General features: G+C 50.1%; 1 protein-coding gene across 1 annotated transcript in view; it reads left to right on the plus strand.

Annotated features, from left to right (window-relative positions):
* The first annotated feature begins 13,170 nt into the window (after window positions 1–13,170).
* Window positions 13,171–15,321, plus strand: part of CUNH6orf132 (chromosome unknown C6orf132 homolog) — a 31,656-nt gene continuing 29,505 nt past the window's right edge. Inside the window, exon 1 of the mRNA XM_041656243.1 lies at window positions 13,171–13,558. Coding sequence (XP_041512177.1) covers window positions 13,414–13,558 — 145 coding nt within the window. The 5' untranslated portion in view covers window positions 13,171–13,413. The remainder of the gene's footprint in view (window positions 13,559–15,321) is intronic.

Raw genomic sequence — 15,321 nt, forward strand, 5'->3', positions numbered from 1 at the left:
TTGCTGACTAGGAAGTGGATGGAAGGAAGGATGGATGGATGGATGGATGGATGGATGGATGGACAAATGGATGGATGGATGGATGGATGGATGGATGGGTGGATGGATGGATGGACAGGCACTTGGCTTGCTGACTAGGAAGTGGATGGATGGATGGATGGACAAATGGATGGATGGATGGATGGATGGATGGATGGATGGACAGGCACTTGGCTTGCTGACTAGAAAGTGGATGGATGGATGGATGGATGGATGGATGGATGGACAGGCACTTGGCTTGCTGACTAGGAAGTGGATGGATAGACGAATGGACAGACGGATGGATGGATGAACAGGTACTTGGCTTGCTGACTAGGAAGAGAGTTGGTGGGTGGAGGAACAAATGGATAGATGGACAGTTGACTTGTTGGTCAGAAAGTGGTGAGTAGCTGTGAGAATGGATGATGAAGAGATGGACGGTAAATAAGTAGACAGACCAGCAGCTGGATGGGCAGACAGACAGCTAGCTGACTAAGAAGTCAGACTGAGAGACAGATTGACGGATGGTTGGGTGGGGAGGCAGACAGCTGGCTGTCCAGGAAGCTAACGTGTAGATGGGCGGTTGTAGCACAGAGAACAGATTGTAGCCCAGGAATTAGGATTCTTGAGCCTAAATCTGAGCCCCAGCTTTTACGTGTGTAACTCAGGCCACACCGACTGACCCTCTTTGCTTCTTTCCCCTCCCTACTGTGAGATGGGCGAACTGAGTCTCCTACTATTAGGCTGGGACAGAGTAGATAGGACAATGACCAAGCAGAAAATAATCACTGTGCAGATCGACAATCACTGTGTGGGCAGCTAACTGGGCTGACGGGTGGGTGGTTGAATGGTCTGCCCTGATCTCATCTTCAAAAACAAGGCCGGGGGCCTAGGCCAGCTCAGCAGTTAAGAGCACTGGCTGCTCTTCCCAAAGGACCAAGATTTGGTTCCCAGCACCCACATGGCAGCTTGGATCCGGTTGTAACTCCAGACTCAGGTGATGTAACACTCTCTTTGAGCCTCCCATGGACTAGGTGCACAGACACACATTCAGACCAAACACCCACAAACAAACAAAAAAGATGAAATACGCAAATAAATAAAAATTTTTAAAAAGTTCCTATACATTAGGGTCCCATGCACCACACCTGGCTGACACCTCCTGAAGTTTGTTAGAAACCACACATGCAGGAACGACCTGACTTCTCTTTAGGATCAGTAAGCCCCAAAAGGAGGCTGCCTGGAGCCATCTTGCTGGCTGCTGCCTTGTTTGCCTTCCTCCTGGCACAGCCACTGCTGACCATAGGTGACAGAGTGGACTTTGGGGCCCACAGGCGAACTGGAAGTGGAGGTGATGATAGTTTGTAGGCTCATACCCTGATGATAACAACCCCTAATTTCCAAGGAGGCTGGGAGGAGCTGAGTACTGGAAGACATGGGCCAGAAATCAAAACACTGAGGTCTTGGTCAGAAAGAAGGAAGGTACGGATCTCTGTGAGTTCGAGACCAGCCTGGTCTACAGAGCTAGTTCCAGGACAGGCTCCAAAGCCACAGAGAAACCCTGTCTTGAAAAAAAAAAAAAAGAAAGAAGGAAGGAAGGTGGGGGGGGGTGGCATTGGGCAGGGTGGCCAGGCTCTCTGGCCAAGTGAGAAGGCCTGCTTTAGTCCTGGGCTGGAAGACGCTTTTCTCCGCAAAGCAGGAGAAGGTTTGGGAAAGATGGAAGGAGCAATGCTTAGGATACCAAGTGGGTGAAGGCTGGTAACAGGAGTCCTAGGTGATCAGAGACAGGTCCTGACAACTCTGAGCCCCAGCTCCCTTTGTGTGCCAAATGAAACATTTCGTTGTGACAGCTCACTTACAGTGTCGGAGGTTCAGTCTATGACCATCGTGGTGGGGAGCATGGCAGCATGCTGGCAGACATGCGCTGGAGAGGAATCTGAGAGGTCTACATATTGCAGGCAACAGAAAGTCGACTGTCTAAAAATCTGAGCTCCCACAGTGACACATTTACCTCAACAAGACCACACCCACTCCAACAAAGCCACTTTCTATGAGATTATGGGTACCATTACATTTAAACTCCCACAGTGGGGCATCCCATCACATATCGGGGCTCTTAGGCAGGGACCCTAATGACTTCCGGGGGTAACAGCTAGGAACATCTCCCTAGGAAAGCCTAGCCTGGCAGGTCTGGATGCAGATTTTATGATGGGTTTAGATGTGATGGGCAGGTGGTAGAGCACATGCCTAGCACACACAAGGCCTGAGGTCCCATCCCTAACATCAACTCCATAGGTGGGCATGGTGGCACAGGCTTGCCACCTGGACGGATGGATGGACAGACGGACGATCGCCTCTGGGTTTACCTTTCTGGGACTGAATCCCAGCTCTGACATTTCTCAGCTGTGTGACTTGTACAGATGACCTCACACCTCTCTGTGCCAACTCCTAATCTAAGTGGAAGGGATAACAGACTTGCTCTTGATGGCTCCTGGGAAGGACCATGAGCTTAGAGAATGCCTGGCTGCTTGGCAGGGCTGTCAATTACCTTGTCACTATTTCTAAACTGTGTACAATGCTGAATCAGTCCCGACTCCCAGAAGTCCTGCTTCTGAACTATGACCTCATTTTGTTCATCTTAGAAGATCCCGGAAGGCAAGGGCTGTGGTATATCCTCCACAGCACTCAATGGGGGTTTAGGAAAGCTAAACAGAGTCAGTGGTACTCTGGGCTGACCCAGAGCACAGGAAGAGGCACCATGCGCCCCATCCCTCGCCTCCCATAGCCTCCTGCCTCCCCGCTGTCAGGTGTAGGTGGCTGACAGTGCCTGCAGCCTTGTTCTAGTAGACCTGGCTCTGGGGCCTCTTCCCTACCCTTCCCTACCTGCTCTGCGGCTTGTGCAAACAATGTAATCTCTCTGGTCGTCAACTGTTTTTCATTTGCTATGCCTGAAGTTCAGAGGGCTGAGTTCTTCCTATGTTTGGCTTTGTAGCATATGATCACTCCAAGGCCACACTGTATTAATTTTTTGCCTTTATCTCGCTTCTTCAATGGCATCCCTGGCCCAGCCAGTCAGCCAGAGGCAGCCATTAATGAATATCTTCTTGCTCATGTGTTCTCGCAAAACCTACACTGTTGTTTGGTGTGCAGGTAGTTTTCATTTACATAAGTGGTATTGTGTGCTTTAGATCTCGGTCTGTTGTTGGTTTTAGAGCTCTAATTTCTTTTGAAGATTTTATCTGTCCCTGCTGTTTTGAAGCTCTGATCCAGGTGTTGGGCAAGTGTCTAGCCATGCATTTCTGACCTCTTCCACATCCTCTGCTTCGGGGGATGGACCCCATACGCCTGCTCTCCACACCACACAGAGGACAGCTTGTGGGAACTGCTTCTCTCTTTCCCCAGGTTGGTACCAGGACTGCACATGCCTTTAGCAGCTGAGCCGTCTTGCGGTGCCCTCTTTATTTTTGAGGCAGGATCTTGATATGTTGCCAAGGCTGGCCTGGAGTGCCTGTACTCCAGCAATCCTCCTGTCTCAGTTACAGAGTAACTAGGTCTACAGACTTCATCAGCAATCAAAGCTTGGTCCTCAACATGTTCAGCTGCTGAGATACATCCACACCCTCTTAAAAAAATTTTTTTTGAGATAGAGTCACATTATAGCTGAGGGTAGCCCCGAACTCCCCATATTTTGAGGGATGACCTTGAACTCAATTTCCTTTCCTCTGCCTCCCAAGCGCTGGGACTGTGAGCAGGTGCCACCACTCCCAGCCTAACTTCCTGTTTTGTGATAGGGTCCCACTAAGTTGTGCTGTGGGATACCTGCACACTGTGTGAAGGTGTATTGCTGTGGTTGGTGTAATGAAAAGCTGAACAGCCAATAGCTAGGCAGGAGAGTATAGGCAGACTTCCGAGCAGAGAGAAGTCTGGGAAGAAGAGAAGTTCCTGCTGCTCAGGAAGCAGCATGAACAGTATGGAGAGATGAGGTAATGACTTATGGGACAAAACATAGATTAAAATAAGTTATAAGAGCTAATGGAGGGGCTGGAGAGATGGCTCAGTGGTTAAGAGCACTTGCTGCTCTTCCAGAGGACCAGGTTTGGTTCAATTCCCAGCACCCACATGGCCGCTCACAACTGTCTGAAGATCCAGTTGCAGGGGATCTGACACCTTCACACCGATGCACATAAAATAAAGTTAAATAAACCATAAAAATATTTTTTTTAAAAAAAAAAGAGCTAATGGAGCCTGGCAGTAATGGTGCATGTCTTTAATCCCAGCACTCAGGAGGCAGAGGCAGGCGGATCTCTGTGAGTTCGAGGCCAGCCTAATCTACAAAATGAGTTGCAGGACAGCCAGAACTAAAGAGTAAAACCCTGTCTCAAAAACAAAAACAAACAAAATGAGCTAGTGGAACAAGCCTAAACTAAGGTTGAGATTTCATTTGGAGCTGGCTGGTGGGACAGAGAAAGGCTTACTACGAAGTTGCCCATGGTGACCTTGAACTCAATCTGTAGCATAAGCAACCTTTGATTTCTGATCCTTCTGCCTCAATCTCTTGAGTATCTGCAATTACAGGCCTGCACTACCAGGCACGGTTCTATTTTCTGAAGTGCACACAGGCGTGCTTGCACACACGGACACACATTCTTTCTGATTGTGGGAATGTCTCCCTGGCCTTCAAGGTGACCTTGTGGGGACCTGCTCCAGCCTGCTTGATGGCCTTGCTGGAATTTTCCTTCTTAGCTACTTCATTGAATCTACATGGTTCCCTTGCTGGTTCTTTTCTCTCATTTTGTTTACCACTGAGACCAAAGTTAGTGCAGAGGACAGGGCAGGGGCACCTGGGCTGAGCACCTGCTGGCACCTTAACCCACCAGCTCCCTGAGTTTTGTGACACTCTGAATACTTACACCTTGCTTTCCACAGGAAGCAAAGAAGGTTAGGAGAGGTGACTGTGTGGCCAGGGCCACAGCCCTGAGACATAACAGAGCCACGATTCAAACTTAGTCTATACCCCAAAGTTTTCCCCTGGAGTTACAATCCCACCAACATAGCTCACAGGAAGAAGGAAATCGAGGCGCTGGAACTTTGGTCCATCAGTTAGAAGTGCTTGCTGCTCTTCCAGAGGGTCTAAGTTGGATTCCCAGCAGCCACACTGAGCAGATCACACCGGGCAAAGGGTCTGACCTCTTTGGGCACCTGCATGTACATGGTACATTCACAAAATAAAATACAACTGCACCCATCTCGAATGCCAGCATTGGAGGGGAAGTGGCAGGTGGATCTATGAGTTTAAAGGCCAGCACGGAGGTTGTTCTACACTGAAGCTCCAGGCAGCCCGGGTTGCATTGTGAGACCCTGTCTCAAATACATATGTGTGTATGTGTGCATGTATAAGTAGATACATAGGAAAGTGAATATCTCCCCAGCACCAAACACAAAACAGGGCGCACACCAGACACGCACAGCTCTCAACAGCAGCTAAGCAAGTGTTCCTGTCAGCAATCACTTCTCCAGAGGGAAGATGAAATAGATTCAAGTCCCCGCTCCCCGTGCTCCTCCCCCACAGGGCTCCATGAACTGATCTGAGATAAGATGTTCTCTGCCTGGGAATAAGATGCTGGGCTGCAGTCAGGCTCATCTGGGTTTCGGGTGCTGGCACTTCTGGAGAGCGCCGCAGAGACCAGGGGCAGGATGGAGGTGTGCTCCCCCATTCAGAGAGACCATAGGCTTTCCAAGATACACTGGTTTCCAGATAGACTGGAACTTCCTGGGCCAGCCCCCACCCCAGGTTCCAGAGCTGGCCACGGTCCAGGTTGCTGAGTAATGACTGAGCAGAGGGATTCATTACAGAATGGGTTTTCTTCTGTGTTGAGGGGTGCCTGGAGGAACAGGTGTAGGGTAGTGTTATTAGTTGACTAAGTCCGAACAAGGCAGAGAATTAGGCTCCCGGCCCCTGACGTAGAATTTCCAATCTCGAGGGCTGGAACACAAGCATCTGCCGCCATGCCTGTTGTATATGATGCTGGGATTAAACCCAGGGCCGCACACGCCAGGCCAATGCTTTGCCTCCCAGGCCACATCATCAGCCCCACGTCAGGCCCTGACTCTGCAGAGGAAAACTGTTTCCAAAGCCTCTGGGTGACAGAGTAAAACCGGAAGTTGGGGACAGGTTCTCCACATGGAACCTAGATCTTCCATAGACCACCCCAGGCCGAAAGGTGTGGAGGGAGCTGGGTGCCTAGAATACGCTGACACCCAGACCTCAGCCTCAACCATCTTTGCTACTCAGAGATGGTAGCAGCAGGGCCTCAAAGTCCTCTACCCCCAGCCAAGACGCACCCATGTGCAAAGGGACCAGCCCTGGGAGAAATACACAAACATTTACAGGTGTCCTGTGTGTGCTGGGCACGGGCTGTATGCCTTCCACCTATGGTATCCCTAACAACCTCACTATAGCTCCTGCCCTCTCTCTTGTCCACAGCTGAAGAAACTGGCTCAGCATATTTGCCTTCACATACCAATCATGCTCAAGCCCATTGTCTTTTAAGTTGTTCCACAAACTAGCAATTACACCCCTCTGTTTGCAGTGTGAGCTCACAAGGCCCGCCCTCACCCTCTCCGGCTGACCAGCAGATTGACTAATCAGCTAAGTGGCTTCCTTCAGCCCCTCCACCCCTCCTTTTCCCGGCACCTTTCCTGGAGCTGTAAGGATATATGTCCTTAACACGGAGCTTGTCAGCTTGTCCAGACTGAGGTGGCGCTGGTGGCAGAGCACTTGCAAGCACGCACGAGGGCCTGGGCTGGATCCCTGGCACCGTCAGAGCAAACAGACCCTCTGTGTCCAGTCTCCCTTACATGCTCAGGATCCTGTGAGGCGTTCTGGTAGCCACTGGTTCCCAGCGACAGCCTCTCAAACCTTGACCGTCATCCTGTTTCGCAGAAGAATCAACCAAGCGGAGAGAGGTTGCTCACAAGTTCAGTAAGACCCCTCTGGGTAACGTCAGAGAAGATGGCTCAGCAGATAAAGTCACTTGCTGCAGAGCCTTCCAGCCTGAATTGCATCCCCGGGACCGGCAAGGTAGAAGGGAAGAGACAACCGCCTGCAAGTTGTCCTCTGACTGCATACATGCTCTGTGGCATGCTCATGCTGTGACCACCACCCCTCCCCCAAATAAATAAAATGTAATTTTAAAATAAATAAATAGGATGGGAGAGTTGGCTCGGCAGTTAAGAGCACTTGCTGTTCTTCCAGAGGACCTGGGTTTGGTTCCCAGCACCCACGTGGTGGCTCACAACCATCCTCTTCTGACCTTTAAGGGAACCAGGCACACATAGTACACATACACAACACACAGACAAAAAAAAATTATACACATAAATAAATAAATCTAAAAATGTATAAATAAATAGAATTTTAAAATGGGCAATGGTGGCGTACACCTTTAATCCCAGCACTCGGGAAGCAGGGGCAAGCAGATCTCTGTGAGTGTGAGGCCAGCCTGGTCTACGAAGTGAGTTTCAGGATAACCAGAGCTGTTACACAGAGAGACCCTGTCTTGAAAACCCAAATAAAATAAAATAAAATAAGACACCAAGGGATTCCAAGACTGGCCGTTCGTAGATTTAACCAGGTCCCAGGTCCTTCTAGACCAAGATCTCTACTTGCTTTTGTTTGTTTGTTTGTTAATTTACCAAAGCTGGGTTTCTGTAGCCCAGGCTAGCCTTTAACTTGCTATCTGGCCAAGGGTGACTTTGAACACATGATCCCCCTTCCTCCATCTCTCAAGTGCTTTGTGAGATGGACAGTGTACAACACCACACTGGCTTTGTTTTAACTTTAGTCTTTGAGATGGAGTCAAAGTATGTAGTGAGCCGGAACTCACTATGGAGACTAGGATGGCTTGGCACTCACAGAAGAGCCTCAAGATTTTGCCTCTGCCTCCTGAGTGCTAGCATTAAAGGTGTGTGCCACCCTGTCCAACTGTTTCTAACTTTAAAATAGGAAATGCGTTTGCATGATTTGAAGTTTCTGGAAGGTCTCTCTCCCATGTGCCTCCTCCCTCGGTAAACACTTTTACTAGGTTGTAATTTATGTTTCCAAAGTTTCTCTCTGCCAACAAAAGCAAATAAGACTGTACTTATCTGCCCCCCTCCCCTTTCACAAATAGCAGGACAGCGATACACAGGCTACTTAAGAGTCTGTCATCGCGTCGGCTGGGGAGAGTCGGCAGCCTTACTCATCCCTCTTCTGTTCTAACTGTGCTGCCCCTGCTGTCTTAAACTCCTGGGCTCAAGTGTTCCTCTCTCCTTAGCCTCCTGAGTGACTGGGACTACAGGATGCAGCACCATCTGCAGAGAGTGACATTATGAGCCCAGCGTGTTGATATGCCATAATGTATTCAGCCAGCTGCCTTCTAGTGGACTTTTGGTTGTTTCTCATTATTCCAGGTGTCTTTCTTATTTAAATTTAAAAAAATATTTTCTATTTATTTTCGGGAATTTTATACATATATACAATGTATTTTAATCATATCCATTTTCATTTTAATATGTGTTCAGTATATGTGTGTGTATACATGTGTGCATGCATATGTGTGTGTGCGCATGCGTATGTGTATGCACATGTGCATACTGTGGTGTGTGCATGTGCACACGCATGCTTGATCATGCCTCGTAGAATTCAGAGGCTAACTTTAAATGTCTTCCTCAATCATCCTCCACTTTATTTTTTAAGACAGGGTCTCTCACTGCACCTGGAACTTGCTATTTCAGCTAGATTGGTTGGCTAGCCAGCTTGTGGGACCCACCTGCCTCTGCCCCGCCCACCCCTCAGCACCAGGATCACAGCTGCAGGCCACCATGCCTGACTTCGATGTAGGCGATCTGAACTCAGGTCACATGCTTGCACAGAAACACTTTACCCGCCACATCTGCAGGCCCGCAGCTGGTTTCCCAGCTCTCTATGCTCCAGACAGTCTTGTTATAGCACTCCGTACCTACCCCACTCCTCCTCTCTAAACCCCTGCAGACACCTTCCAGATGCTCTCCCTTAGAGCCCCAGCCCATTGTCTTCAGTCTTTCCTCCTCCTCCTTCTCATTTATCTCACCATGGTTAGTCCCACCTCGGTTCTACCTGCTTCCCCAACTAGCCTACAGCAACTGAGACTCAGAAACCAGGTTTTGGACTCATCCAGCTCCTTCACGGTGCAGAGCTGGCACACAAAGGTTTTCAAGAGCATTGAGTATGCAGTGGGCGTATGGTTGGAGTATGGTTGGAGCTGTGGATGGTGACTCTGCCAGGCCATGTGCAGGTCTAAGGGCCCAGGAGCTACCCAGAGCAACGGAGGCCTCATGTCTCATAGGTCTCCAAGAACAAAGCCTGTGTCCTGTGCCTAAGGTCTAGAGCATTTGGGCCGGCCATGATGATGCCCACGATGCAATGGGGATCCTTGTGGGGCTGGGGAATCCTTGTTCCTTTCCGTTTGGACAGTAGGGGAAACTATGATGTAAAGACAAAAGGTAAAGCCGGGCGTTGGTGGCGCACGCCTTTAATCCCAGCACTCAGGAGGCAGAGGCAGGCGGATCTCTGTGAGTTCGAGACCAGCCTGGTCTACAGAGCTAGTTCCAGGACAGGCTCCAAAGCCACAGAGAAACCCTGTCTCGAAAAACCAAAAAAAAAAAAAAAAAAACAAAAAAACAAAAGGTAAAGGGATGGAAGCTTTCAGGATGGCTCAGTAGGTAGAGGTACCTGCTGCCAAGCCCCCTGGACCTACGGGCTGGAGCGAGACAGGGGACTTCTGCAAGCTGTCCTCTGAGCTCCACGGGCACACTGTGCCACAGTCAAACACACAGAGACACACAAATAAATAAGGCTTCTTGCTCTTCCAGGGGAACCATATTGATTCTCAGTACCCACATCTGGTGGTTCCAAACTGCCTGTCTAGAAGCTCAGGGGATCTAACGCCCTCTTCTGGCCTCTGTGGACATTTCCACACAGGTTGTACACAAACAAATATTAAATGATAAATAATAATAATAGATATTTTGACTGAAAAGAGGTAAGGGATTACGGGTCACGCGGCTTTGTGCACTGTCCCAGCCGGACCCTTTCCTGTCTCTGTGACATCCGTGTCTTCCTGCACAGACGGACTCTGTTCTCCATTTTTAGAAGCCTTCCTGGACTAAGCAGCTCCTGTTGACCTCTGCTCCTGTGAACTGCTCTGTGCGTTAGCCAGAGCCACTGCAGAGCTGTACTTAGTCATCCTGAGCCTGCCACCTCCAGTCACAGAAGTCTGTCTTCTGCGATCTCCAGATCCGGGTGGGATAACATCAGACACGGCCTTCCTCTTGCATAGCCACTTAACCTACTCCCTACGTGACCACTGAGAGGTCTTCCGTGATTCCTGTGTCCTATGCCTCAGAACTGCTGTGGTTGGAGGGGACAGTGTTGACCACAGGTGGCCCTCTAACCACAGAAACATCTGGAGAAAACAGTTTTTTAAAATTGTTTTTCTGGTTTTTATTCTCTTCTTGTTTGTTTTGAGACAGGACCTTGGGTAGCCCAGGCTGACCTTGAATTTGCAGTGAAGCCAACTCCTGATTCTCCTGCTTCTGCCTCTTTATGCTAGGATTCCAGGTGCACCACTGCACGAGATTTGTGTGGTTCAGGAGAACTGAACGGTCATGCACGGTCGGCAAGGGGTCTGCCAACTCAGTTCCCATGGAGTTGTTTTTAACATGACCCTCACCCCAGCTGAGACTGTAGCTCAGTGGAGAGCCTCTCCTGGCAAAGCTAGCACGTCTGAAGTTCCCAGTTCTACTCCCAACACTATAAAAAAAAATAGGTCCAGGCTGGGCAGTGGTGGCACACACCTTTAATCCCAGTATTCGGGAGGCAGAGGCAGGCAGATCTCTGTGAGTTTGAGGCCAGCCTGGTCTATAAGAGCTAGTTTCCAGGACAGGCTCCAAAGCCACAGAGAAACCCTGTATTGAAAAAAAAAAAATAAGTCTGTTCCATCCCCCCCCCCCCCAGTGTTCCTCCTGCCCTTCCAGTTTACCTGGAAAACAACGTCTGCACAGTGGCAAGCCCTGAAGGCTTGGCTCTTCTTGTCTCTTGAAGCTGAAGGGGACTTCTCAGAAATGCCACTATCATGGAAAGCAAACAAACAGGGAGAGAATGTTAAACTGGAGATTAAAGTGACGGGATGAGAAACGGCCATGTGTGGCTCTCGACTGCACTGTGGGCAAAGAGCTGAAAAATAAACGGCATCTGAGGGAGAAGAACAGTTTTGATATAGAGTGGCCAGGGGGTGATAGCGTGCTAACGTCAGACTCTATGTGTGTCTCGTGTGAGTGTGTGTGTGTGTGTATGTGAGTGTGTGTGCGCGTGTGTGCGTGTGTGTGTGTGTATACGTGCACACGTGTGTACTTGTGTGGGTGCATATAGACACCGGACATTAATGCCACATGTCTTCCACCATCACAGTTGACCTTATCAGTTTGTTTGTTTTTTAATTTTTTTTAAAAATATTTATTTATTATGTATACAATATTTTTTCTGTGTGTATGCCTGAAGGCCAGAAGAGGGCACCAGACCTTATTACAGATGGTTGTGAGCCACCATGTGGTTGCTGGGAATTGAACTCAGGACCTTTGGAAGAGCAGGCAATGCTCTTAACCGCTGAGCCATCTCTCCAGCCCTGTTTTTTAATTTTTAAAGTTACATTTATTAAGCCGGGTGGTGGTGGTGCACGCCTTTAATCCCAGCACTCAAGAGGCAGAGGCAGGCAGATCTCTGTGAGTTCGAGACCAGCTTGATCTACAAGTCTACAAGAGCTAGTTCTAGGACAGGCTCCAAAACTGCAGAGAAACCCTGTCTTGGAAAAACCTAATAATAATAATAATAATAATAATAATAATAATACAGGAAAAGAGAATCTGATGACTACAAAATGCCAAAATTTCCAATGCTATGTTCAGGCATAGTCATTGCACTGAGGATCTGACAACAGTGAGGTGACCGCACAAGATCAGGCCAATGAGGCCAGCCAACATTCCAGCAGACAAAATAAATAACTAGACCCAACCGGTAAAAAAAAAAAAAAGCCTGAAGGGGCGAAAGGATGGGCTGGGGTTGTTGGGAGAGTGGAAGGGGGAGAGCTTGTATGGATATATGTACTCAAGATGCATTGTTTATATGAATGGAATTGTCAAAGATTAAAGAAAAGATGATTTCATTAAAAATATATTAAGCCCAGCTTGGTGGCCCAAGCCTTTATTCCAGCACTTGGGAGGCAGAGACAGAAATATCTCTGTCAGTTCGATGCCAGCCTGGCCTACATATAAAATTTCAGAACAGCAGGGCTAATAATAGAGAGACTCTGCCCACTATATAGAAGATATTAATATGTACTAAAATCTCCTCGCCGGGGGAGGGGGTGGGGGGGGTGTAGTGGGGCACGCCTTTAATCCCAGCACTCCGAAGGCAGAGGCAGGAGGATTTCTGTGAGTTCAAGGTCAGCCTGCTCTACAGAGCCAGTGCCAGGATAGGTTCCAAAGCTACACAGAGGAAATCCTGTCTCGAAAAATAAAATAAAAATAAATAATAAAAAAAAGATTTCCTTATCTTTGGAGCCCTACCCGTGAAAATAGTTTCTTCCTGTGTTCTCAAGAGTGGTACAGAAATTTCTGCATGATAGCTGGCCTGTGTAGAACAGGCTGGCCTCAAACTTTGGACTATCCTCCTGCCTCTGTCTCCCAAGTGCTTTTTCTTGCTAACATCACTTTGTGGAGTCCCGATCGCTACCTTTTTGCTATTTTACAGGCATCGTTTATATTCATCAAAGTCTCTGCCCACATGTCAGAGGGTCCACAGGATGCTTGGTCAGGGGAGGTTCCTTTTCTGGGACACAAGAACCTTTTCTAAACTACCCACCCAGGTCTGCTCAGGAACGTCCCATAGAAGTAAGGAACTCGCCTCAGGCCTTTCCTGGCCCAGGGGAAAGGGGGTGGACTGGGCGGGCCCGTGGGGAACCCGGGGCAGGGGGCGGCTCTTCTCCCAGGCAGGGCGTGGGCCGGGCGAGGTCCTCAGCGCAGCGCACCGTGCCAACAATGGGCTGTTGTAGAAGGAGGCAGGAATGTGGCCCGAGGAGTTGGGCGGCGGGGCGGGGCCGGGTCCCAGCGGCAGCCTCTTACCTGTCCAGGTAGCTCGCATTTCCAGGTGAGCGGCGGCGGCGCCCGCACCACCTGTCGCGGGGTGCGCGGGCGGGGAGCGCGGCTGGGGGCCATGGCCTGGTAGTGTCCCCTGGGGAGACGCTGCGGAGTTCAGTCAGGGGCAGGACGGGGTGAGGGAGGGAAGGTCCTTCCCTCGGGGACAGAGAGGCCTGCGGCAGCATGAAAAAGAACCAGACGATGCAGGGCACCTTCAGCAAACTCTTTGGGAAGAAGCATGCCAACCCTGCCACCACGTCCCTCTACGCCACCAACCCACCCTGGATTTTCACCCAGGAGGCCCAGGAAGAGGGACCCAGGGACTTTGGTGAGTGCACCCCGGGGGAAAAAAACAAGGGAGAAATCCCGACGGCGCCTCTTCCCTCCCGACTCTGGCGTCTCTTGGGCGCTGGGAAGGCGGGCAGGGGCAGGGACACGTTGGAACCTGCGGACGGGCCAAGGAGATGCTGGGAAGGGGGAGGAGGCGTCGCAGCCCGTGTCAGAGAGGGACCCCCTAAAGCGAGGCCGGCGAACCCTGCCGCCCTCACCTGCTATCCCGGCTCCTTCGCAACCTATGGTGGGGTTTCCGTTTGTGTGGCTGTCTTTGCTGTGTCTCCCACCCCACCGCATATCCGCATTCTCTCTGAGTCAGAAGTGATCCTGAGATCTAGGCATCTCTCCCTCACCCTTTCCGCTTCCTCTGCCCCGCAGAGAGCCTGCCTCAGGTGCCCTGTATTTCGCTCTGTTTGGGTTAGAAAAGAGAGCGACACCGCAGCCACTGCTAACAGGTTGCCAGCCGTTCGCAACACTGAATTAGTTTTGTTTTGGTTTTTTTCTTCCCCTTTGGGGCTGGGGGTGGGGACCGTGTCACAGGTTCTTGCCAGGTCCACTTCGGTCTGGGTTGTCTATGGTCTCTGATTAAGGAGTCAGAGGTGGGAGAGTGGAGAGCAGGGAGCCCTAGAGTCGAGGGTTTACAAACTTCTGGAAACAAACTGGCCCTGTCCCAGGTTTGGCTATGGGTCACCTTATCTCTTCCTCGATCTACGGTTTGTATGCTCTTGAATGAGAAGAACCAGGGAAATGGGAGATAGGTATTCACTTCTTGTTTCTGAGCCATGATTCTGGGGTCTGATGAGGGAGATGTCAAGAGTATCACCCCTTACCGGGCGGTGGTGGCACATGCCTTTAATCCCAGAGGCAGGCGAATCTCTGTGAGTTCGAGGCCAGCCTGGTCTTCAAGAGCTAGTTCCAGGACAGCTAGGACTGTTACACAGAGAAGCCCTGTCTCAACCTCCCCCCCCAAAAAAAGTATCACCCCTTGATTTGCCTGCCTTCTTACCTTAAGGTCACTGCACTGGGCTACAGAGGATGTTGCAACCCCCATTGGTGCTATGGTTTGTTTGACACCCATATTACTACGTTGGGGGCCAGAAAAACAACAAGATGTCACCTCTCTCTGACCCAAAGACCTCTCACCACAGGTGGACAAAACTAGCAGTATGCCTCATGTCCTTTGTGGGCCTCAGCATGAGGAAGAGAGGAGAGATGCCTGTAGGGGACCTAGCTTCAGAGTGGAGAGGGAGGGGTGTTCCTGGCAGACCACAGGCTACAGCAAAGGAAAAGAGAGCAGGGCAAAGTGGGGGTGTGTCTTAGGAACCTGGAGCACTCTGTGAGGCCCCATCACCCACCCTTTCCTAGATGCAAGCTCCCAAAATGTTTGGTGTTGACTGGGGTTTTGTCTAGTGTCAGGTACTAATATTGGCTGTCCAGATGAGGACACCAAGGACAGGGGGGTACAGAACATGTTGAGGATCACAAGATCGAAATGGTAGCGCTGCCGTTGTCCCCGAGGGGACAGACACTTTTCAGTAGACTGCAAACTTACAGAGCAGTCACAGCCAAGCAAGTCTGACAGTTTCTAGTACCCCAGGGTCTTGCTGGTGAGAGCCAACATCTGGACCCAGGTAGAGCCACTCGCAGCAAGCTTGCAAACTTCACTCTGTAGGAGGGGTGTAGGGTGAACTGAACCAGCTCCCTGACTTCCTCTCTAAAGAGAATCTCTGAACAGCCTTCCCACTCTCCCTATTTCCC

Source organism: Microtus oregoni, unplaced genomic scaffold (genome assembly GCF_018167655.1).
Source record: "Microtus oregoni isolate MIOR12 unplaced genomic scaffold, Mior012 000007F_ref0000211, whole genome shotgun sequence".
Lineage (NCBI taxonomy): Eukaryota > Metazoa > Chordata > Mammalia > Rodentia > Cricetidae > Microtus > Microtus oregoni.